This window comes from Lathyrus oleraceus, chromosome 2, assembly GCF_024323335.1.
Source record: "Lathyrus oleraceus cultivar Zhongwan6 chromosome 2, CAAS_Psat_ZW6_1.0, whole genome shotgun sequence".
In the NCBI taxonomy this organism is placed as follows: domain Eukaryota; kingdom Viridiplantae; phylum Streptophyta; class Magnoliopsida; order Fabales; family Fabaceae; genus Lathyrus; species Lathyrus oleraceus.
This window is the reverse complement of record NC_066580.1, coordinates 7,861,436-7,885,086: the sequence shown is the minus strand read 5'-3', so window position 1 is coordinate 7,885,086 and position 23,651 is coordinate 7,861,436. Positions and strand designations below refer to the sequence as shown.

The 23,651-nt window shown below is 32.1% G+C and overlaps 1 protein-coding gene and 1 non-coding gene across 2 annotated transcripts; both read left to right on the top strand.

The window, feature by feature from the left end:
* The first annotated feature begins 2,961 nt into the window (after positions 1 to 2,961).
* On the top strand, positions 2,962 to 7,305 carry LOC127117574 (ras-related protein RABE1c). The gene is made up of 8 exons (XM_051047636.1): positions 2,962 to 3,286; positions 4,778 to 4,850; positions 5,231 to 5,331; positions 5,804 to 5,869; positions 6,132 to 6,229; positions 6,473 to 6,535; positions 6,616 to 6,708; positions 6,888 to 7,305. Exons 1-8 carry the CDS (start codon positions 3,214 to 3,216, stop codon positions 6,966 to 6,968), a joined length of 648 nt encoding a protein of 215 aa, XP_050903593.1. The 5' UTR covers positions 2,962 to 3,213; the 3' UTR covers positions 6,969 to 7,305.
* A 1,555-nt stretch (positions 7,306 to 8,860) lies between these two features.
* On the top strand, positions 8,861 to 8,932 carry TRNAG-UCC (transfer RNA glycine (anticodon UCC)). The gene has a single exon. It is a non-coding gene; the product is annotated as a tRNA-Gly (tRNA).
* Positions 8,933 to 23,651: the final 14,719 nt, after the last annotated feature.

Sequence of the window (23,651 nt, the reverse complement as noted above, 5' to 3'; positions counted from 1 at the left end):
GAGTTTTACAAAGATGCATCTCCAGACACGTTTAATTCATAAACATGTGCCAGACCATTCCCCCTTCCTTCTTCATGTTAGTTTAAGGAGTGTCTTAGGGGGTGAATGAGGCACTTAGAGTATTTTCCGGATTTTTGACGGTTAATGACTTTTACTTTCTAAAATGCTTAAGTGATAAAAAACGGTAAAGTGCGGAAAGTAAATGACACATCGATATATAGTGGTTCCCCTCACAGATTGAGAGTACTTCACCCCCTTTCAACACGAAAGAGAATTTCACTATAATGTTAGATTCCTAGACAAGACACCTTAAGGTCTTTCTATCTATTCTAACACACCAAGAACAATCTTCTTGGATTTACAATGTTTAAAGTCCAATCAAGACTCAATTTCTCACAAATGGACCTCTTGTATCTACACACCGGATAACAAGGATAATACCTTACAAACATATCCTTAACAATCCTAAGAATAAGTTGTAATCAAAGAATATAATTTTTGAATAATTTGTATAAGATGAGATAGATGAAAATTGAAGTATATCAATTAAATAATTGATCTTCTCCTATGTAACACTCAAATCTCACAGTAATTATACAAGTGTTCTTGAAATGGAATGAAACTATGATGCTGAAAAATGAAGGTTTATGCAAAGTTTCACTCTTAAGAAAATGTGGATGAACACTTAGAAAGATTGAGAGAATGTGTGTAAATGATTTAACAATTTTCAAGGAGGTAATTTTAAAATCTGAAAAATGATGTTTATATAATGTCTAAAACACCTCCTCAGATGAATGCAATAGTCCAAAAGTTGCCATGTTTCATGATGAAGAGAACATAAGAGTTTTCATTAAAAGATGCAAATATTTTTCATTATGGATCAGTGGTAATCGGTTACCATAAATAGGGTAACCGGTTACATGCATTCAACGTTACAAAATAATTTGAAATTTGCTTGAGGTAACCGGTTACCTTAAATTGGATAACCGGTTACATGGTTCCAACGTTACAAAAATGTTTGAAAATTACACAGAGTAATCGGTTACTCTAAAACTGATAACCGGTTACTCTAACACAATTTTGAAAAATAACTTATAAAATGAAGTGTGGTGGTTTGTTTGATGCATAAAACTATTTTTAATGATTATGATATGAATGCAACATGTTATGAACACTTGTATAACTATCTAGAGTTCAAGTGTTACCTAATCCATGTGAAAGCCGATTCTTCATGTGATTTATCAAGACTTTATCATATGTTGGAAACTTCATACATGAGCTTTGAACCTTGATCAATCTTTTTGTTAATCTGACTTTAGCTATGTAGCAAGGTTTGTCGTCATCAAAATATCTGAGAAGTCATGTCTTCACACTTCATTTACTACAAACTCACTAAAATCCCATTTGAGCTCATGAGCAAGTTTCTTCAAGTTCATTTTTCAAGGATCAACACCATTTCTACCTCACTACATTCAGTCCTAGTTCATTGCACTTACTTCATTCAAGTTTTTCATCCATGACTCTCATTCGGTAAGTTTCTCATTTCATTCTTTTTAGATATAATGAATGTATTGGCTAAAATAGATTGTTTAAGATGCATTAGGTAGTATTGACTAAAATAGATTGTTTAAGATGCATTGGGTAGTAGTTACATTCGAAATAGGTAGTTGGTATAGACATGTATTCTCGTTTGGTTAGAGTTTAGGGCATCAATGATGTTTCTGCCATTTCTGCAATTCGCAAATTTATCCCAGGATGCATCTTTAAATTTTGTCTGAACTAGTTTATGGAGATGTATCTCTGAATTTAGCCTGACTGCATTTTGATGTGATTTTCTGATTTTATTACAGATATAATGGCTGAAAATAGTCAAGATAGAGTGAGATTCGGTTGTGTGTCCCAACTATCATACCATATATTTGTCTGAATTTATTTTATTTTAAGAGCATTTCAAAATCAAAAGTGTCGGTCCGTTCAGTTGAAGCCAGACAGGGATGTCGGGCGTAAGATCGCGGGTTTAAACCCCATTACATTATTTTTTTATTTGTTATTTTTATTAGAAGGATCAAAGGTTAAGAAAAAGTCAAATGTTGACTTTTTAAAGGTATTTTTTTAATATTTTAGACATTTTTTAAAATTATTAATTTTCACATTTATTTATTTTTTAATTCAAAAAATAATCAATTTTTTTTCTTTCAGATTTATCGCTTCATGTCATAATTTCGTTTGATTGATCGCATTTTGTCATAATCTTTTCTGATTAGTCGTATTTTATCATAATTTTTTTGTCTTTTTTATCAGTCGCATTTTATCATGCTTTAATAATTTTCTCATTTATCAATCTAATTTTTATTTTATAAATATTAGTTTCACACAATTAAGAATGAGTTTAATTGAAATACACTTACATTGTAAATGGATTTTACACCGTCAGTTAATCCTAGACGTTAGATATTGAAATATATTTGACTTTTATTTTAAAAATTCATAAAATAATACAAATGGATGATGATGCATTGACAGTTTATTTTTACACTGACAATACATACCCATTAATCCCATTGAGGATACCCATTACACACAAAAAAAAAACCTCTCTCTAGGAGAGATTATACCCAAAAGTCCCAAACTCGCAATCCCCGTTAAAAAACCTTACACACAATTCTTTCAAAAAAAAAAATTACACAAAACCCTTATTTTTATTCTTTCAACCAAAAAATTAGTAGAAACAAAAAGCCATCTAAAAGAAACCAAACCCCTCAAAATTATTCTATTATATACTTTGTACATATATAAAAAGTTCCATTTTGAAAATAAAATTTTCTTAAACAGTTATTTAAATAATAAAAATCCAGTATCCTTGTTGTACATATATAAAAAGTTCCATTATCCTTGAATAAAAAAACAAATCCATTATCTAAAAAAAAAGTAATAAAAGTCCAAAAACAAATACAGAGGGTCCGAATCTGGTGTGTGCAGGAGCATTTATGAACAAGAAAAGTCTCGGCGTAACGCCACTGCATTCACATTCCTATTACACAGAGAGAGAGAAAAACGAAAACACAAAAAGCGATTCGTGGTTTCGTTCGTGATCCCTTTCCATGTCGCCAACGAATCGCTTCTAACTGTATCGATTCCGATCTCTGTGCTTACTGATAGTGGCATAGAATAGGATTACAGCGAAGAATAACTCTTCATTTTTCAACGTCAGCCATGGCAGCAGCACCCGCTAGAGCTCGTGCCGATTACGATTACCTCATCAAGCTCCTCCTTATCGGCGATAGCGGTTCGTTCATTCTTCTTTTTTTCTTTACTTTTCAGATCTTCCTTTATTTTCCTTATTATTTCGGATTATTATTATATATCATATAAACGATCCTTTTAATTTTCTGGTTTCTCCTTTATTTATTTTTACAAAAAATTTAGGTTTGTATAATAATTGCTGAATATAGGGTATTATATGATCCTATCTAGTCAATGTTATATCAATGGTGACTAACAAGCACAAACACCGCAAACATGATACCGACACTTCCCGGTGATAATTTGAGATAATGAAAACATTAAACGTAATCACAAGTGTATCACAAGTGTCGTGTCTCGACACTAACCCTGACACATCTTTTTTCAGAGGTGTCGGTGCTTCAGAGATGGTGATTGATGGTTCATGTTGACCAGCCAAAATTCGGCCATATTTTGGGTTGGAATCTAAGTTTAGTACTATTTGAGCACTTTGAATTTTATCAATTCATCATATGTTACCTTTATGATCATGCACATCGAATTTTTGATGAATTTAATGTATATAGTTATGTAATCATATATATGATCTGTTATATAGTAGAAGGTGTTCGATGTAGTTGACAGTAGTTTATAAATTTAATGAAAATTTGTGAACTTGATCCACTTGTTAAGAACTTGTAATTTATTTTTTGGATTAGTGAGATATAACGTCTTCAAAAGAGTTATTAAGGGGACCAACTGGATTCTCATCAATACAAAGTTAATCCAAAAATAATCTACAGAGCTTAATAGAAAGACCTAAAATTAACATGTGTTAAGAATAATGAACTTAATTGATAAATTCAATAATATTATAAGTATCATCATCATGGTCATCATTGAGATAATAATATAAGTGGAGTAGTGGGTAAAGGTAATATTATTTCAAACCATAAGAGCAGATTAACTATAAGAAAAGAGAGTGGCAAATATAAGGAGATGATCTCGATAATAGAAAGGAGATGTTGCTATCTTAGAAATGACAAAAAGGAGATGTTGCTGGAAAAAAGAACAAAGAATAAGATGTTTGATGATTTGTTTACTGGAAGTTGAACCTTGCTAGAGAGCGGAGTTCATGGGAGATGTCATGTTGAGATTGAATAGTTTTGGGAAAGAGTATGAAGTCGGAGTCTTTCATGTGAGGCTGCTGTTGCACGATAGTATTAGTCTTTAAAAGTGGTTTTTCTTAGGGGTCATGTGGGTTTCAGGTTAGGTCAAGAGACCCCATTTTTTGGCTTTGTACCTGTAATTTCCTCCATTATCGCTGCTGACTTCGTAGGTGCCATGAATATGGAAGTTACCACTACCTTCTATTTAAAAACCGCAATGCCATAAGGTTTGTATGGCAATTAATCAAAAGTCTACCATGCCATAGCAGCTTTGATTACACTGTATCTAGTTTGGTTTTAATGTTGTTATGGCTGAAACTTGAATAACATTTTGTTCTTTTACACATATATGTTTTTTAGTACTTTTATGGCTCAACTATTTGTAGGTGTGGGGAAGAGTTGTCTGCTTTTGAGATTTTCTGATGGTTCCTTCACAACCAGTTTTATCACCACTATTGGGTTAGTATCTGTAGACTTCTTTAATCCCTTGTGATAGTGCTATAGGAGTTTCTTTTTGTGTATTTCAAGGTGCATATATCTATATTCCCTCTATCTACTCACTGTTATCTATTGTAAGTTATTTATTAGGCTCCTGATTCTCTTTTAATATGCTTTAGAAACACAGGAAGCTCAGGCTCAAAGAGTTCATTTGATGTATACATATTAAATTGTATACTTGTCATATCTCATGTTTAACATTGTTGCTTTCTCGTTTTTGGTACTGGATACCAGATTTCCTTCATTATTTACACATAAATAATTGTACACACTACACAACCAGACATATATGTATTTTTTTTAATGAAAATATAAAATCTTATTATAAAAATGTATGGCAGTATTGATTTCAAGATAAGAACGATTGAACTTGATGGCAAACGCATTAAGTTGCAAATCTGGGATACAGCTGGTCAGGAGAGATTCAGAACTATTACTACAGGTATGTGTTTTGTCTTGTGCAAACTTGTTAACAAATTCAAAATTGGCAATTGTCCACTTGGTCTCATACACTGGGAATTGGTAACTAATAGGCTTATATGTTTAACACATTCCTCTAGAAGTTAATTGACAGTTGTCCACTTGCCCTTTTGAACATAATTAGTTATATAATATATAGTAAGCATTATCAATTTATCAGCAACTTTTGTTTTGAAGGGACTTTTATATAATTTTTGTGTGCAGAAGTTACTAGTTTTGGAGGAATGTAATTTAAATCATTATGCATTGTGACTCAAATCTAAAGCACACGGGGGCCTGTTGTATACTTTTATAAAATTATAAAATTACTTTAGTCTAATATTCAGTTCTTAATGACTGCAATTTTAAATACTACTGATTAATCTCCTACTTTTATTGCCTACTCCATTCTTTGATAAAAGGAACATGTCTTAGAATGTTACTTTCTGTTGCAGCTTATTACCGTGGAGCCATGGGTATCTTGCTGGTTTATGATGTTACTGATGAAGCATCTTTCAATAGTACCCTCCTTTCCCTGGTCTTGTTTTCGGCTTCAAGATATTTCAATGAATTTATTTTGATGTATATATGCACTCGTGTTTGAGAATTGTAGGCTTCATTTTGGCTTCGGCTGACCCAGAAAATTGTATTTCCTTCTTATTTTCCCATTTCCTCTTATTCCCTTGTAACCCCAGTACTTTCCGATTCACATTTAACTAGCTAGATTTTGAAGTGGTCTGTTTTTCTTTTATGATTAACTTTCCTTCATTTCTTCCTGTTCAGATATTAGGAATTGGATTCGCAATATTGAACAACATGCTTCTGACAATGTAAACAAGATACTTGTGGGAAACAAGGCTGATATGGATGAAAGTAAAAGGGTATGTACATTTGGGGGTCCTTTCTATATATATTATACATCTTAGCTGGCTGGGGTATGATGTTAGTCGACAAAGCAGCTGTTGCACGATTGGCTGGTGCACAAACCACATTTATTTATCGATCTGAGATTGAGAAATCTCTACGTGCTTTGTGCTGTTCTTATTTTATTATATTTTCCATTGATACAAACATAAGATGTTACTTATTTAAAAAAAAAACATAAGGTGTTACTTTTTCTCTAGGCTGTACCTACCTCCAAAGGTCAAGCTCTTGCTGATGAGTATGGTATCAAGTTCTTTGAAACTGTGAGTTGCAGTATGCTTGATGTTCACATTTTTGTTAAATTATGTGATTTCTTTTTACTTATATTGAAGAACGCATGCAGAGTGCAAAAACAAACATGAACGTGGAGGAAGTTTTCTTTTCAATAGCAAGAGATATCAAGCAAAGGCTTGCAGACACAGATTCTAGATCCGAGGTACTTTGTTGACTCTTTGCCATCTTTCATTTTTTTATAACTCTTGAGAAGTGTAGCTTCTAGAAGTAAGTAAGATTTTGCAGTCAAGTACTTATTCTGCTACTTTGCAGAAGAAGTACATAGTTTTGTTGCTTCTTTCTTGTTACTCAATGATGATATTTTCTTCTATGGTGGTTCAGCCTCAGACTATCAAGATTAACCAACAAGATCCAGCAGCGAATGGGGGTCAAGCTGCAACAAAATCAGCTTGCTGCGGTTAGTGAAAAGAATCAATATCTGCAGTAAGAGGATGCAGGTTCTACAGTAGTGCTCATTTGGGTGCTAATGTTATTCCGATGACAATATTCGTGGGAGCATGTATTTGTCCCTCTCTATCTCCCAACCTCAGATGCCGTGTTTTAAAATTTATATTTTTAACTGTTTTCTTTCCTTTTCATTTAGTTGGTGTAATTTGTACTGACTTGTTGAATTACTTCGATTTCTTCTCTCATATGTAGTCTTTTACTCTAAGATATATTGACGGATATATTATCACAACACTTCACCTGCAAATTGCAATGTATATCAGTCAAAAAGTTATGCTGGTTTAACACTTCACTTGCAAATTGCAATGTATATCAGTCCAAAAGTTATGCTGGATTAAGAATATAGAAACGGCCATAAAAATGGTTTTACATGGAACTGAAGTGGAAGCCTTGCATGAAAAAAACTGCATTTGGTGACGTAATTAATCCATGGGTTTGAGAAACATTCTTATAGTATTTTATAGGGCTTCTGCAGTTTATTTTTAACAGCAGAGGATCATAATCCGAAATCTACAAGGTGAAATGCTCTTGGTGCTGAAACTGTTCACAGTTTCAGATTACAAAATCACAATGCATGAAATATTGCAGTTTCATCCAAAGCAAATCCGGTTCAAAATGATGGTTCATAAACATGTTTCTTTACTCACAACTGATAATCGGTTCAACCGGTTAAGCTTATGGTCGAACCGTTTATTAAATAAATTAATAATATAAAACTAATTTTCATATATATGTCATACAAAATTATATATTCACAACTTAATAAAATAAATATTCAAAAATTCATTACAAGTTTAATACAATAATATCGATAATATATATAATAATATAATATAATTCTACATTTCATTTTAATATTCATTTAAGAATAGCTTCACTAAATTAAAAAATTATAATAAATTAAGTTAAACTAAAATTAAAATAATAGAATATATTAATTAAAATAAAATTTAAATAAATAAGAATAAAATATCAAAAATAAATAATATAATATACTTCATTAAACAAAAAGAAATCGAATTTGAGTTAGAACTATGACAAATAAATTTTAATTGACAACAAATGATAATAGATTGTGATTGAAAAGAAAAATTATAATAGACCGATAAAATTTAGAAGTGTGTATGATCGTAGAAAAATACGGATTTTTTTTTGATCGAGAATGTATGTTAAGTTTTAATATTGCCATATTAAAATTTATAATTTTTTTTTAAAAAATGATCAATTTAATGAATTTGTTTAGTCGGACGATTTTACAAAATCGGCTCTGATTCTTTGGTTTGAATAGTTTTGGACGGTTTAATCCGGTTTTATTCCGGTTTTGACCTACTAACGATTTTAAGAGATTGAGCCAACCTGATTTATCTTCTGTCCCGATCCAATCGATCAGTGTGATACATAGGTGACTAATTATGAGCAGAGCACCCTAGCAAGATTATGATTGTATTATTTGCTTAATATCTTAATAATATGAACAACTTTAGGGAGTATAGTAAAGATAGTGATATTTTAATTAATGGATTATTATTATGGTTTACATAATTCCTTCTGAAACTGGGGCATATATTGCAGGAAGAAATAGTGAAAGTGTGCAATCAAGAAACAGGCTCCAAAATATGAAGTTAACAACATTTATATGCCATTCTCTGGAAATATTTCCAGTAACTATCCTAAGAGGTGGCTATATTACGACATGCTAATGAACTGTTTTCAGCTTATTTCTGTAAACTCCCAAGACTGTTTTACCATACATTTAGCTTACATAGGCACTTATGTGAGATAATAGTACTTAATGCAACTCTTCATCCAAAACCAACTTTAGTACAAATGAACTATTTTCACGTCAGGCGTTTGTAGTCCAACGGTTAGGATAATTGCCTTCCAAGCAATAGACCCGGGTTCGACTCCCGGCAAACGCATATGCGAATTTTGTTTTGATCCATGTCCATGTAATGTAGCCTAACCCTTGATTGAACAAAAACACTTAGTATTTCTTTAGAGAAAATGTTATCTTAAATAAATTGTATTAATTTAAATTTAAATTAGAAATGAATAAGAAATGACTATTTATAATTATCAAAGCGCGTGCATCAAAGAATTCGATTAACTTGGTGGGTCATGGTAGAACTTGCATTTTTCAATTGCATTCATACATATAACAAAATAAATAAAATATTTAAAACAATATTAAAAATTAAAATAAACTACACTTTGTTTATTATATGATCACAAATTTCTAAAACATAATTTTAAGTAATTTATAAAAAACCTAAATTGTGATTTTAAAATGAGATCAAACTTGAAACCTTTATAGAGCCAAATTTATTGTTGAATTAAAACAATTGAATTGCTGAAAAAAACTAATGTTGTAACCAAGTATCAAACTCAATACATGCCAATATGAACTTCATTTCCAAAAACTCAATGACATCTGCTTTATCCGCTTTGAAATAATATAATATAATATATTTAATATATTACTATTGAATTCACAATACCCATGACATAAGATTTGAGGCTCCATTTTTTTTAAGACCTGGGCTGTGGACCTACTTGCCCAGGTCCAGGGCCGACCCTGTTTACAATTAAAAATATATTTATATTAAAATTTATGATGTTAAATTAATTTGTCAAACCGCACATTCTAATATCATTTTTCATTTTTCAATAATGGCCAATAAAAAATACACTTTAATATTATATATTAGAATTAAATATCAGTAAAAAAATTGGAGGCCCAAGGCAGTGGCATATGTGGCCTATCCCTTGGGTCGGGCTTGAGCTATGGTTATGTTTATGTATGTTGCATAAGATAGTAGTCAAAAAATCAACAATGTTTGATTTTCTACGTGTATGTTTAGTATCGCAGGGAGCAATGTAGTGAAGCACAAGATCTTAAGCATAATCGGTCAGCTTGTAAAAGATCGTAAAACTCGGATGTAAGATCCTACCTAAGGCAAAAAGGTAATTTTGTAACAACCCGTATAATATATATCTAGAATAATATCATACAAGTGTTATTAATTGATACTGACACAACATAAGTGCCTAATGGCATCATTATATACACGTGTCCAACTAAAAACATCAATGGGACATCCTATACAATAATGCCTAAAAATAAAAATCTAAAAACCATGTACAATGTCTTCATTATACACAACTCCACAGCGGAAGATCATAATAACTACATCCCTTGAAACATCAGTAGACAACTTCTCTTGAATTCAACCTGCAAGGAATACCTGAAAAATAACAACAATAATGGGATGAGATGATAATCTTAGTGAGTTCTCCTATCCTATGGGTCCACTCGGCTCTATAGGGTTTCTACTCGATTCTAACTCAAGTATTCACCTTCCGTTACTTGTGCATCACTCGCACCTTGTAACTAGGACTTGAGTAACTAAGGGATAATTGTCATACCCCAAAACTTGCCTGTTAATTTTTATGATAAATTGATTCATGCATGACATTCATTTCACATTTGCATTCATTCATTAGCATACATTCTCATATAAATTATAAATTTTAATTTATTTATTATGTGATACAGATATAAAAAAAAATTAATAATTTTGGTTATCTGTATGATATAAATAAATTATATATATATATAAATAAAATAGTTTTAATTTAATGATAAATAAAAATAGATTTGAATTTTAATTGTATAATTAAAATTTTAAATTAATTTTATTTGTTAAAGCTCATTAAATTATAATAACTATTTTTTATAATTTAGTGACTCATGTTCCATTTAGTCATTATTTATAAATAGTATTTATTTAGTAATTCACGTTTTTTACTTAATAAAATTTATTTATAAGAGTAACATTTTTTAAAAAGCCCATAAATTATAAAATAATTTTGGTTGATATAAGTAAGAATAATTTTGATTTTTTTTAAATGATGAAAGTAAAAATAGAAATAGGTTTAAATTTTAATTCAATTATGTAACTAAAATTTAAATTAATTTTTATTTGTTAAAAGTCATATAAATTATTCATTATTTATAATAATATTTGTATTTAATAAATATTTAGCAAGGTTAAACCCTAACTCTCCTAAAGTATAGGAAGGGATCCAAATATTTAGCAAGGTTAAACCCTAAAGTATAGGAAGGGATCCAAATATTTAGCAAGGTTAAACCCTAATCCACACCATTATAAATACTTCATATGGCTGCAGCGAGAGGAAAAAAGACGAAAAAGAGGAGAGATACAGCAGAAGAAGATACACAAGGCAAGGCAGAAGCAAGAAGATTCACGGGCAGGCCTGAATAAGAACAATACACATACAGTGAGCAAGCTAGAAGAATCAAATCCCCAGTAAGTGTTCATTATGGAATTTGCATCCAACGTAATTACCTTGCAATACTCCTTAATTCATACATTTATAATATTGGTTTAATATATATATTGAGATGATGTATTCATGGTTTGGTGGATGTTGATATTGCTTTATTCAAGTATGCATCTGTTCTTGATATGTCATAGCATGTTGGAGAAATTCTGTTTGCATGGTTAAAGAATTATATCTTCCATTTAATTATTATTATATGAGTGTTGTTTCTAACATGATTATGTTTATTTCACATGCTGTTATTACATAATAATGATGATGATGATATAATGGTGATAATATAAATCCTTGTTGCCTTACGATATTACGGTCATGTCCCGCGAATGTGGGGATACCCTTAGCAAAGACCCTTTCGATTAAATCATCATCATCCCTAAACAGATAAGTCATAGTCCCTTCGATCAAAAGGTCAATGTCCCTACAAGATAAATCATAGTCCCTCGAACGTTGCCTTCGAATATATGACCTTGTCCCTCGAACGTTGCCTTCGAATATATGACTTTGTCCCTCGATGACCCTTCGTTGTAGCCTACGATTAAATAATGATCGTCCCTTCGAATGCTAAGGTATCCTTACAAATGTTGCCTTCAATGACCAATCGACGACCCCACGATGTCCCTTTACATCCAAAGGATAAGACTACTTACTTCTCAATAGTAAGGACAATTTTACCCTTCTAAGGATAGGAAATACCTATAAAGACCTTGGTTAGGTATAACTCTTAAATGCTTGCTCACAGCTTAAAATACTTTTCACACCTCACACTTTTCAAAACATCTTTTAGAAAATCACCACTTGGTATACATTCGCACCAGAATCATCGCCGAGTTATATTTTTCTAAACATCTTTCAAAATCAAACGAGATAAACACTTTGTATACATTCGTACAAGAATCATTACAAAGTTAAACTCTCCTTTCAAAATATTTTCTAAACACACCACATTTCTCAAACACTTTCTCAAACAAGGAAAACATAAGTGAGTTAAGCAATTAAGAGCCCATGGATAACCATGGATACAAAGGGTGCTAACACCTTCCCTTTGTATAATGTACATCCCGAACTCAAAATCTAATCAAGGTCTTTCCTGTTCTTTTCCGCCTTTCCTTATTGGATAAAAGAAAAGTCGGTGGCGACTCTTGCTGTCCGCAACATTGCTTTTCAAAGCAAAAACACAAAGTCAGTTCACCGTATCACAATAATCATAATGTATGAAAACATGTCACTTGAGTTCACATAACTCAATAAATCACTATTCGGATTCACGAAACATCGATCCCCGAACGGACTTACGTCTAAGCCAAACCTGATTCACGCATGCTCGTATGATTCGACTTTCACGGTGGATATCGGGTCCTTTATGAGACTTAATCCCCAGTTCAAGCAACCATCACCCGTATGGGCCTATAACCCACTTAGGGTATCTTTCACCGTATGAGCCTCTAACCCACTTAGGTGTCCACCTTTCCCCCATGTCCGCCATGGTTGGGGCTCAAACCCAATTAAGGCACGAATCATTGGTGTCACATCCCCACTTACCGCTTTACCTAAGCATCGAAGTGGTATGTGCACAGTCACAACTAATTCTGAATACGTGATTAATTCTCAATAACCAATAGAACATTTGGAATAAAAGTTCCTCACCAAAATATCAAACAACTTCTCATGATATCATATCAATTCTCATGGCATCATAACATGACCCATTCTCATTATATAAATCACACATGTTCCATACAAAGCATATTGATTCGTTTACCAAGTGAATACTTGCCCACAATACATACCTAGGTACCGTTGCGTCCAAACATCATCGTATACTCATTTCCATAACCTAGATTATCTTTCTAAGTTATTAATCAAGTTATAGTCCTAAGGTTTCCTCACTAATCATCATATGTTTTTAACCATTCATGCATACACACAATAAAAATACTTAGTATATATCATAATATGATTCATAACATTCATAAGGTATACACAAAGTAATTATAACATGGTACAATAAACAAAGTCAAGTTATTATACTCAATTAATTTATCAATCTATCCTAATCAAGATTTATGTTAACATTTATTCATTTCATAAGTATTCAACAACAAAATCCTTGGTCTAGTGGTAAGGCTTGTACCATACCAAAGAGGTCTCGAGTTTGACCCCATTGGTGGCATATTTTAATTTATCAAGGAATTAATTCATATCAATTAGGAGCTATAATTGAGCGTTTAATTTTTATATATATAAACATGAAAATTATAATACAAGCAAAAGTAAGTATTAATTTTTATCGTCTCCATAGGGATTGGTGCGACATCAACACCGTTCAACGGTCTCTACGATTTTAAGCTTGAGTTTGTAATATTTGAATTTAAAGCTAAGTTATGTAAAATGATTAAATAAATAAATAAAGATTCAGAGAGATATGAGAGCTTTACGGGATTGAATTTCATTCACCGGTCGAACATGTAATTTACTAATCAGTTATGCATAATCTAAACACTTAACAATATCATCACATATCGCTCACAATAGGGTTCATGTCTAAACTTCTGTCGAGAGTTCAACCGTATTGTTTAATCGATGAACTCTTAGCCTATCAAATAATACAGAGCATTAAGACTCAATACTCACGTGAATGTTAAATCTAAATTTATGTCTAGAGTTTAACGTCTAACAAATGATTATCCTATATCTATATTCGAAAAGTATTTCTCAATAAGAGTTCAAATCAATACGTAAATAGTGAAATAAAGATAACACCAATATAGATTTGTAAATAGATCATACATAACACCATGATTACTTAAAATACATACTTTAACAGTAAACTTACATACGATCCCAACAAGAAAGGGATTTAAGAAAAGAATGAAGATGAACAAACATCCACCGTGATTTCCCAATGATAGAGGCAAATCCGACTCTGGATCTTCAAAAAGCAGCCTCACTTGTTGTTTTCTAAGTATCTATCTCTCTAACTTAAAATGATGGCTCCAAAATGTAATAAAATTCAGAGCCCATATAAAAATCAACATGAGATTCAATATATACAAGTCAAAATTTTCCTGTCTCGCCCGATGAAAGTCACTTTATTGACCATATGTCACTAAAAAATGCATCAAACCGCCTTTGAAAAATATATACATTCTCCCGGCGACCAAGGTCTCTCCCGGCGAACTCAAGTTCGCCAAACCTCTCCCAACAACCATGACACAGTTTTGCCTCTTCTCAAAGTCTGGAAGGCCTCACTTTTGATTCGCCAGAGCTCGTTTCTTGCTAGCTACTCCTCGCCTGGAGAGCATGCTTTATTTTCAAAAAATTTGCTTTGCTCATAACTTCTTGGTTTTGTGCCTTTTTATCTGGTATCCTGCACACTTAGCACACACATCAAGGATACCAAAGCCAAATTCAAAGTATATAACATTCTATAAAAAAATTGGGGAAATTAATTCTTGAAATCGCAAATTAGAGCTGAAAAATGCCAAGTTTTCATGTCCAAAAATAGTCAATATTTGCACTTATCAAACTCTCCCCAACTTAAAACTTTGTTTGTCCTCAAACAATGGTCAATCAAACCTAAAGAAACAAGGGCAACTACCAAGAAATCATGATCAACAAGCTTTAGAAATAAATAAAAATGTATGGTTCAAATTGCAAAAGTCCAAGCAAAGTAATGGTTACCACTATACTACAACGACACCATGATCATGCAAAAAATTCTAAGCACAAAACACATGTCAAAATTATAATGCAACACAATTTCAAAAATGAATCACACCTAACACACAACTTCATTGACATATGAAGAACGAACATGAGGGACTTGACTCACACCTAATAATCTTGCTAACATCTAGATCAAATTATGCATTTATCCAAAAAAAATCATATTAAAAACATAAAACACAAATCACAAGGACTTCAAGGGTTGTAATGTGGCTTAGGTAACAAAGAAATTTCATTTCTTAAGGTAATTGAAACAAAAATATTTCCTAAATAAATGAGAGTGGTCACTTCTCAAATTCTCAAGCATTCACAACTTCATTCATCTTTTTCTGATTGCACAATTGTTACTCCTTTTCACACAACTTATTAGAACAAAATTTATTTTTCTTTTTCAAGGTTTTTTCTTTTTATTTTCTTTCTTTTTTCGGAATTTTCGTTTTCTTTCTCAAACTCTTAGCAATCCACATTTTCTCTCCCCAACTTGAATACAACCAATCATTGTAATGTGAATGCTCCCAAACTTTCTAAGGCACAAATAAAAATTCCAACCACAAGTTATGTTTAATGGTTCAAGTGTTTCAAGAAACAAATTCAGAAACTATACAAAAATAAACGATGAACTATTCCGCTGATCAAAATTGATATAGATTCGAACACTAAGGCTCAAAGGGGTTAATAAATTATTGCTTACTCACAAGGTAAGTTACTTTGAGTCAAGTGGTTGTGCTCAAAATCAAACAAAATGCCTCGATCATTTTCATGCTTTCATACAATTCAACACAAAGGAAAGATTAAACATAATAAAACTGAGTTAAAACAAGGATCGTTGGTATCCGGTGCATATAGTAAACAATGGAAGTTTCCTGACCTTTGGTTATGATCTAAAGTGATTCAAAGATGAACATGTATTGCAAAAGAATGAATGACATGTTATTTGTATAAATTTCAAGTTTAATATTCATGATATGTTATAGAAAGCATTAAACATGTATCTTTGACAATGTACCTTCCCTTCAAACTATTATCATTACCAGAACATTTATGTGTTGATACAATCAAACTTGAAACAATCACTTTGTATTTATTCAAGCTAATCAAATATAAGCTTCTTGAACAAACACAAAATAATTTTCTAAATTTTTTTAATTAAATAAGTACGTATACAATATAGACAAATGTAATAAAGCTTAACAATATAAAACAAATGTATAAAGCTAAAAAATATAGAAAAAGGTAAAAATAAAAAATATAGACAAATGTACAAAGCTTAAAAGGATAGAAAATATTGCTATGCTTTTAATATCAAAACCAATCCCCGACAATGGCGTCATTTTGTTGAAGCGGTAAAGAAGCAAACAAAAGTAAGTATTTTGATTTTTATTGTCTCCACTGGGATTGGTGCGACATCAACGTCGTTCAATGGTCTCTATGATTTTATGCTTGGGTTTGTAAGATTTGAATTTAAAGCTAAGCTATGTAAAACAGATGAATAAATAAATAAAGCTTTGGAGATATATGATAGCTTTACAGGATTGAATTTCATCCACCGATCGAACATGTAATTTACCAACCAGTTATACAGAATCTAAACACTTATCAATATCATCACGTATCTCTCACAACAGGGTTCATGTCTAAACTTTCGTCGAGAGTTCAACCAAAGTGTTTAATCGACGATCTCTCAGTCTATCAAACAATACGGAGCATTAAGACTCGATACTCACGTGAATGTTAAATCTAAATCCATGTCTAGAGTTTAGCGTCTAACATATGATTATCCTAGATCTAGATTCGAAGAGTATTTTTCAATAACAGTTCAAACCGATATGTAAACAATGAAACAAAGATAACATCGGTATATATTCGTAAATAGATCGTACATAACACCATGATTACTAAAAATAAATACTTTAACAGTAAACTTACATACAATCCCAACATGAAAGGGATTTAAGAAAAGAATGAAGATGAGCAAACATCCACCGCGATTTCCCAACGATAGAGGCAAATCTAACTATGGATCTTCAAGAAGCACCCTCACTTGTTATTTTCTAAGTATCTATCTCTCATAACTTAAAATGGTGGCTCCAAAATATAATAAAATTCAGAGCCCCTATAAAAATCAACATGAGATTTAATATATACAAGTCAGAATTTTCCTGTCTCTCCCGACGAAAGTCATGTTATTGCCCATATGTCACTCAGAAATGCATCAAACCGTCTTTGAAAAATATCTACATTCTCCCAGCGACCAAGGTCTCGCTCGGTGAACTCAAGTTCGCCAAACCTCACTCGACGACCATGACGCAATCTTTCCTCTGCCCAAAGTCTGGAAAACCTCGCCCGACGAGCATTCTTTATTTTCAACAAATTTGCTTTGCTCATAACTTCTTGGTTTTGTGTCTTTATTATTTGATTTCCTGCACACTTAGCATACACATCAAGGATATCAAAGCCAAATTCGAAATATATAATATTCTATAAAAAACCGGGGAAATTAATTATTGAAATCGCAAATTAGAGCTGAAAAATGCCAAAATTTTATGTACAAAAATAGTCAAAATTTGCACTTATCGCCACACCGGTCTGATCATAACACTTTCAAACATCCTTAGCACGTAAGATCTTACGATCCAGTACTCGAGTAAGTCAGAATCACGGTGAGCTACTATTCAAAAGCTACACTATGACATACATCTACCAAGTACCTGAAATACATTATGCCACCTTAACATTTGGTATTTACATTCTCTTGGTCAATAATTATTGTTTATGACTGCAAAAAAGTTCAAATTTTGAAATATGGAAAATTAAATATTATGGATATTTTGCAGATTCATACTAGTATTATCATAATCCCTTAAATAATTGGAAAATGCTTTGAATGTCATAAAAACATTCCTTCCCTATTTTGGAAGCGTTTGTACCAATTTACCCTTCCATAAATAAATTTGTTTTCGGTACCATTAAACATTAAATCAAACTGACAAAAAAGAACATATATGAATGAATGAATAGGAGTTTGCAGAAAAAATAAATCACACTGCAAAACAACAAAAACTCATTATGTAACTAATTACTTTAGGTTAAACTCTAAAGTAAAAATTGAAAAGCGATTATGAATCAAATTATCGATCAGGTAATAATGAATTAGTATTTACCTATAAGATCTTATTGAGCATATAGTGTTTTATGCATCTCAACAAGTTATTCACAGATGGTTGCATAAACAACATTTTGTTTTTGGAGAGTTTCCAATTGTCCATCAGTAGGGGTGGAAATAGGTTAGGCTAGACTAGGCTTAGATGGCCTGAGCCTGACATACGATAAACTTACAAAGCTTGAGTCTGGCCTATGGCCTACTATAGACTCTTTTTTTTGATATGGTCTGGTCTTTTTAAAAGTCTAACCTGACCTGAAAGTCTATTTAAAAGTCTGTTTCTTATTAAGGTTTTCATTTAATCCATATTACTTAAGAAACTTTATACGCCGGTCTATATATGCATATATATATGCCGACCTATTTAGCATTTTTTCTAATATATATGCATATGTAGGCCAACCTATTTAGCATTTTTTTTTCTAATATATATGCATATATAGGTTAACCTATTTAGACTATTTTTAATATATATGAAAATATAGACCGCCCTATAAGGCTTCATATGCTTTTTTAATAGCCAAAGCCTGACCTATTTAATTAAATAGTTTTGGCCTGACATGACCTTAAATAGGCTAGGCTATAGGTTCCTGTAGGTCGATCAAACCTATTCCCATCCCTATTCATCATTCATGACTTTGACGTACATCGCTTCAACATTCCCGCTTTGAACTTGTTTCTGCTATTCCATCACGTTCACCATAACATAGATACCAAACTCTTTGGATATTGATCAAAACAGAGTGTGTGTGAAACAAAAGTCAGCAAAGTTTTTAGAAATAGTGTGACAAAAGAGATAAACATTATTATTGAAGAACTTCAAATGGTTCAATATTTGTCTACTTTATATTTATGATAAAGCCCAAGACCAAAGTCGGCAATATATTAGATTTATGATTACTGCTAAATTATTAAAATACTTGTATACTTTTGTCTGCTTTATATTTTATTATTATTACATTCAGAATTGCATATGCACCGTATATACTATTCACTGTATCTATACAGTGAACAATACTTTTTTAATAAAAAAATATATTTGTGAACAGTGGCATGAACATTACGTGAACACTAGCATGAACAGTACGTGAAGAGTGTGTGAGTAGTGCCCGTGAATAATACTTTAAAGTAGTGAAATAAAGTTGATTAATGAAATGTAAAAAGTTGGTTAATGTATTGATGAAGTTGGTTAATAAATGTTCAAATATTAAAAATAATTTTGAGTAGTGAAATAAAGTCGATTAATGAAAAGTAAAAAGTTGGTTAATGAAGTTGATTAATAAACGTCCAAATATTAAAAATAACTTTTAACAGTAATCAAAGTTGGTTAATGAAAAATAAAAATGTTGGTTAATGAAGTTTTAAAGTTGGTTAATAAAGGTCTAGATATTAAAAATAATTTTTAAAAATAAACAAAGTTGGTTAATAAAATACAAAAAGTTGATTAATAAAGTTATGAAGTTGTTTAATCACATAATTTTATATCAATATCCTTTAATCTAAAAATAAAAAAATAAATAAAATTAAAATAATAATTTTTATATTTTAAAAAATATATATTATTATAATCTTTCATTGTTCACCATATTGGTGAACAGTGAAATACGATGTAGGTGTATGTTTATGGTGTAGGAATATCTTTTCTCTTATTATATTAGAAGTCATATGGGTTATTTTATTGTAACATGTTGGTCTTTTAAAATTATTTTGCTACAAGTAAATACTTTAAGTTACCTAACGTCTACACCGTAACCCTTCTTTTAAAAAGTTTCGTTTAAATAATGGATGAGTGTCACTAATTACATGTGTTTTAAAGGAAGCTAAAATGTGAAATCACTAACTTTGTGAGAACAAAGGCGAAATGCTACACAAAAGGGAGAAGAAGGATTCAAAGGAGATGAACGCATACCAGAAGCATATGAACGTTTGGGGTATGTTTCATTTCCCTAATTTTGTTGTTCGTGTTTTAGGGATTTTAGAGTATGTGTTCACATTGTTAGTATTTTTAGGATTTTTAGGGCATGTGTTCATATTGTCAGGATTTGTAGGATTTTAGGGTTATAGGAGTATTGTTGCATTGTGTTGAACAACTATTGTTGCTTGACTGAGTAATGATTCCCTTATATCTATACTAATGTCTACTGCGTACATCTCTCTCAAAAATGGATGTTTTTTATGTTAATTATCATCACGGGGGACAATTTGATGATAAGGATACATATGTAGGAGGAGAAATGCCAAATTGGAAGTGTGATGGTGATATATGAAGTTATTTTTAAATTCTTCGCGTTGTTAAGGAAATGGGGTATCCTGGGGTACTTAAAATGTGGTACGATTTTGCTGGTACATTAAAGGAGCTAGTGAATGACTTTGGTGTTATAGAACTGCTAAATTGGTCTAAGACTAATGGTAAGGTAGACCTATTCATAGTCCACCCTATTTACAACCTTATATAATAGAGTTAGTTAATGTCCAACCTCTCAAAATTGATGTCCAAAGTGATCTCCAACATGTCCAAACTAAAATCCTACCCACTGAAGCATAAATTAAGGGTCTGCCTGAGATACTTGAGACCCCGCCTGAGATACCTGGAAAAAATGCCAAAAATGTTAAGATTGACGATAATGAACTAAGTGATAATAGTGTATTAGGATGAAGGTTTGATGACTTTGATGATGAGATATTAAATGATGGAATTGATGAGGTGTTGGTGGGAGTATGAGGGTTTGTTGTTGGCCAAAATGATCAACATTTGGATGAATTAGAAGTGGATGATTCCCCTCAAGGTAAAAAAAAGGAAGGGTGGGAGACCAAAGAAAAAGAAGGCCAAAGGTAGTTCCAACAAGAAAAAAGGAATACCCAAAAAATAAAGGGTGGATGAAGGAATTTATGTAGAGAAGGAACCATCAAGTGATGAAGATACACTCGATTTTGGGTCTGTTGAAAGGAAGAAAGGTGAAATGGTATATAAGGATTTTTTAGATTCATAATATATATCTGAAGAGTTGGAAACTGATGAGGATATGAGTAGTGATTATTCAGATAAGGGTACTAATTTAAAATATGCATCATATGTAATGCCTAAGAAGTTTGCTGACTACAAATGGGAATTGGGTATCATGTTCTCAACAATAGACGAGTTTAAAGAAGCAATTTCAAATTATGTTGTTAGTAATGGTAGAGATTTACACTTTATAAGGAATGATAAGACAAGGGTTAGAGCGGGATGCAAGGAAGGGTGTGGATGGGTTGCATTATATTCCAAATTGCCAAATGAGGATACATGACAATTGAGAAAACTCAATGACACTCACATATGCAATAAGGAGTTGAATTTTAGAATGTTTGTCACTAAGTGGTCTGTGAAGAAATTGTACTCAACATTTAGAGTTAATCCAGCTGTGAAATTTACTAAAAGATGTGAGAAAGTGCATGAGAAACACAATACTGGTATGAGTAGGATGAAGGCTTATAGGGCACGGAAGGCGAAACTTAATTATGTTAAAGGGTTATTCAAGGAATAATATATTAGATTGCATGACTACACACATGAGTTGGTAAGATCAAATTCAAACAACACAACTAAGTTGGAAGTCCAACTAACTGAAGCACAAGCTCAGGAAAATGAGCAACAACATGAGGAATATGTCAGCAGGCTTTTATTTCCAAGTTTCCAGAGACTCTATATGTGCCTTGACGCATCTAAGAGAAGTTTTCAAATATGTAGACGAATTATAGGAGTTGATGGATGTTTTCTCAAGGGTCATTATGGAGAGCAAATTCTTGCAGCAGTAGGTAGAGACCCTAATGATCAAATGATGCACATACCATTGGTTGTGGTTGAAGCAGAGACTAAGGACTCATGATTCCTTGATCTCCTAGTTCAAGATTTAGGAGGGCTAGAAATTTGTAAGCAATTCACTTTCATATCAAATCAGGAAAATGTATATCTAATTTGAACCGTTATTTTATTGTATATCAAACACGAATTATATATCTAACCTTGTTTCTAAGTGCAGGGGTTGTTACCTACATTGGAAGAGTTGTTATCTAGAGTTGACCAGAGATTATGAGTAAGACACTTGTGCAACAACTTCAGAAAGAGGTTTCCTGGCAAGAAGTTTAAGGAAATGATGTAGAGAGTGTAACACCCTTCTAAAATACCCCAATAATTAATTAAAACAACAAAATGTAAATCAGAGTAAATATGCAATTAAGGGTGTCACACTTGACACTTCACACCATGTTCCAAAATATCTGGTCATACTCATTTGTTTATCAAAATAAAACATTGCACAATACGCAGCGGATAGAGATCTATCAATCATGCAAACCATGTAACACATTACATGTAAGATCATTCAACAACCAACAATGAAAATAAGGTAAAACATCCCGTCCCGATGTTACATCTACCAGAGCATGACCCACTAAGGAACTACACTAGACTCCAAGTTCTAGCTTCTACTCAATCACTGCTCGTTACCTGAAACATAGTTGTAAGGGTGAGTTCCTCAATCGATATAATAAGCATTATAAAATATCATGTAATGTTAAGTAAATTAACACATTTCATCACCCTAATCATAACACATATTCAGCAACGGCAATATCAACTCATAATCATCATCATCATCATACTCAACTCAACACAACCACAAAACACACGTATAATATTGGAATACATCCATTCATATTATACGCCATACATACATTATGCAATGAGACTCCATGCATGCGGTACCGACTATTCGTGAACATATAGTTCAACCTCACCGATCAAATCCAGATACGGCTACCAAGCTCACTAGTCCCACTCATTTGAGACCTAGTGACTCACTCACTAATTCCTCACCATGGGAATTAGCTACCACCCCAAGGGCTATGCTATGCACGCTAATCACCTAGCATGCAAACATCAACAACAATCCACAATAATGCACTCACTAATTCCTCACCATGGGAATTAGCTACCACCATAAAGGCCACATTATGCATGCTAAATCACCTAGCAATGCAAACATCAACAACAACTCACAATGGACATATGCTCACACTCTAAGCCATAAACAGTCCATCCACAATGGCATACATAGTAGATATATTCACAACATTATGCACACCATCATACATCATCAATACAATTATCAAAGAATCATATTATGTCATACCACATAATCAATCACAATATTAGCACACTCTACTAATACCTACACTGCTCAAAACAACGGGAAATGATCCCTACTACATCATACGCCAACATAGGCCAACCATCAAATACGTACACAATATTTAAATATTAATTTTTCACTTTTCAAACAGTGTTAACCGGTTAACGCCCTGGGTTAACCGGTTAACGCAAACAGAACACGCTTCCTGGCAATTCA

Excerpts from the sequence above, each read along its gene's own strand:
- LOC127117574 (XM_051047636.1), top strand. The coding sequence starts at position 3,214 with ATGGCAGCAGCACCCGCTAGAGCTCGTGCCGATTACGATTACCTCATC. Across the intron at positions 5,870-6,131 it reads TGATGAAGCATCTTTCAATA|ATATTAGGAATTGGATTCGC; the intron begins GTACCCTCCTTT and ends CTTCCTGTTCAG. Across the intron at positions 6,709-6,887 it reads ACACAGATTCTAGATCCGAG|CCTCAGACTATCAAGATTAA; the intron begins GTACTTTGTTGA and ends ATGGTGGTTCAG.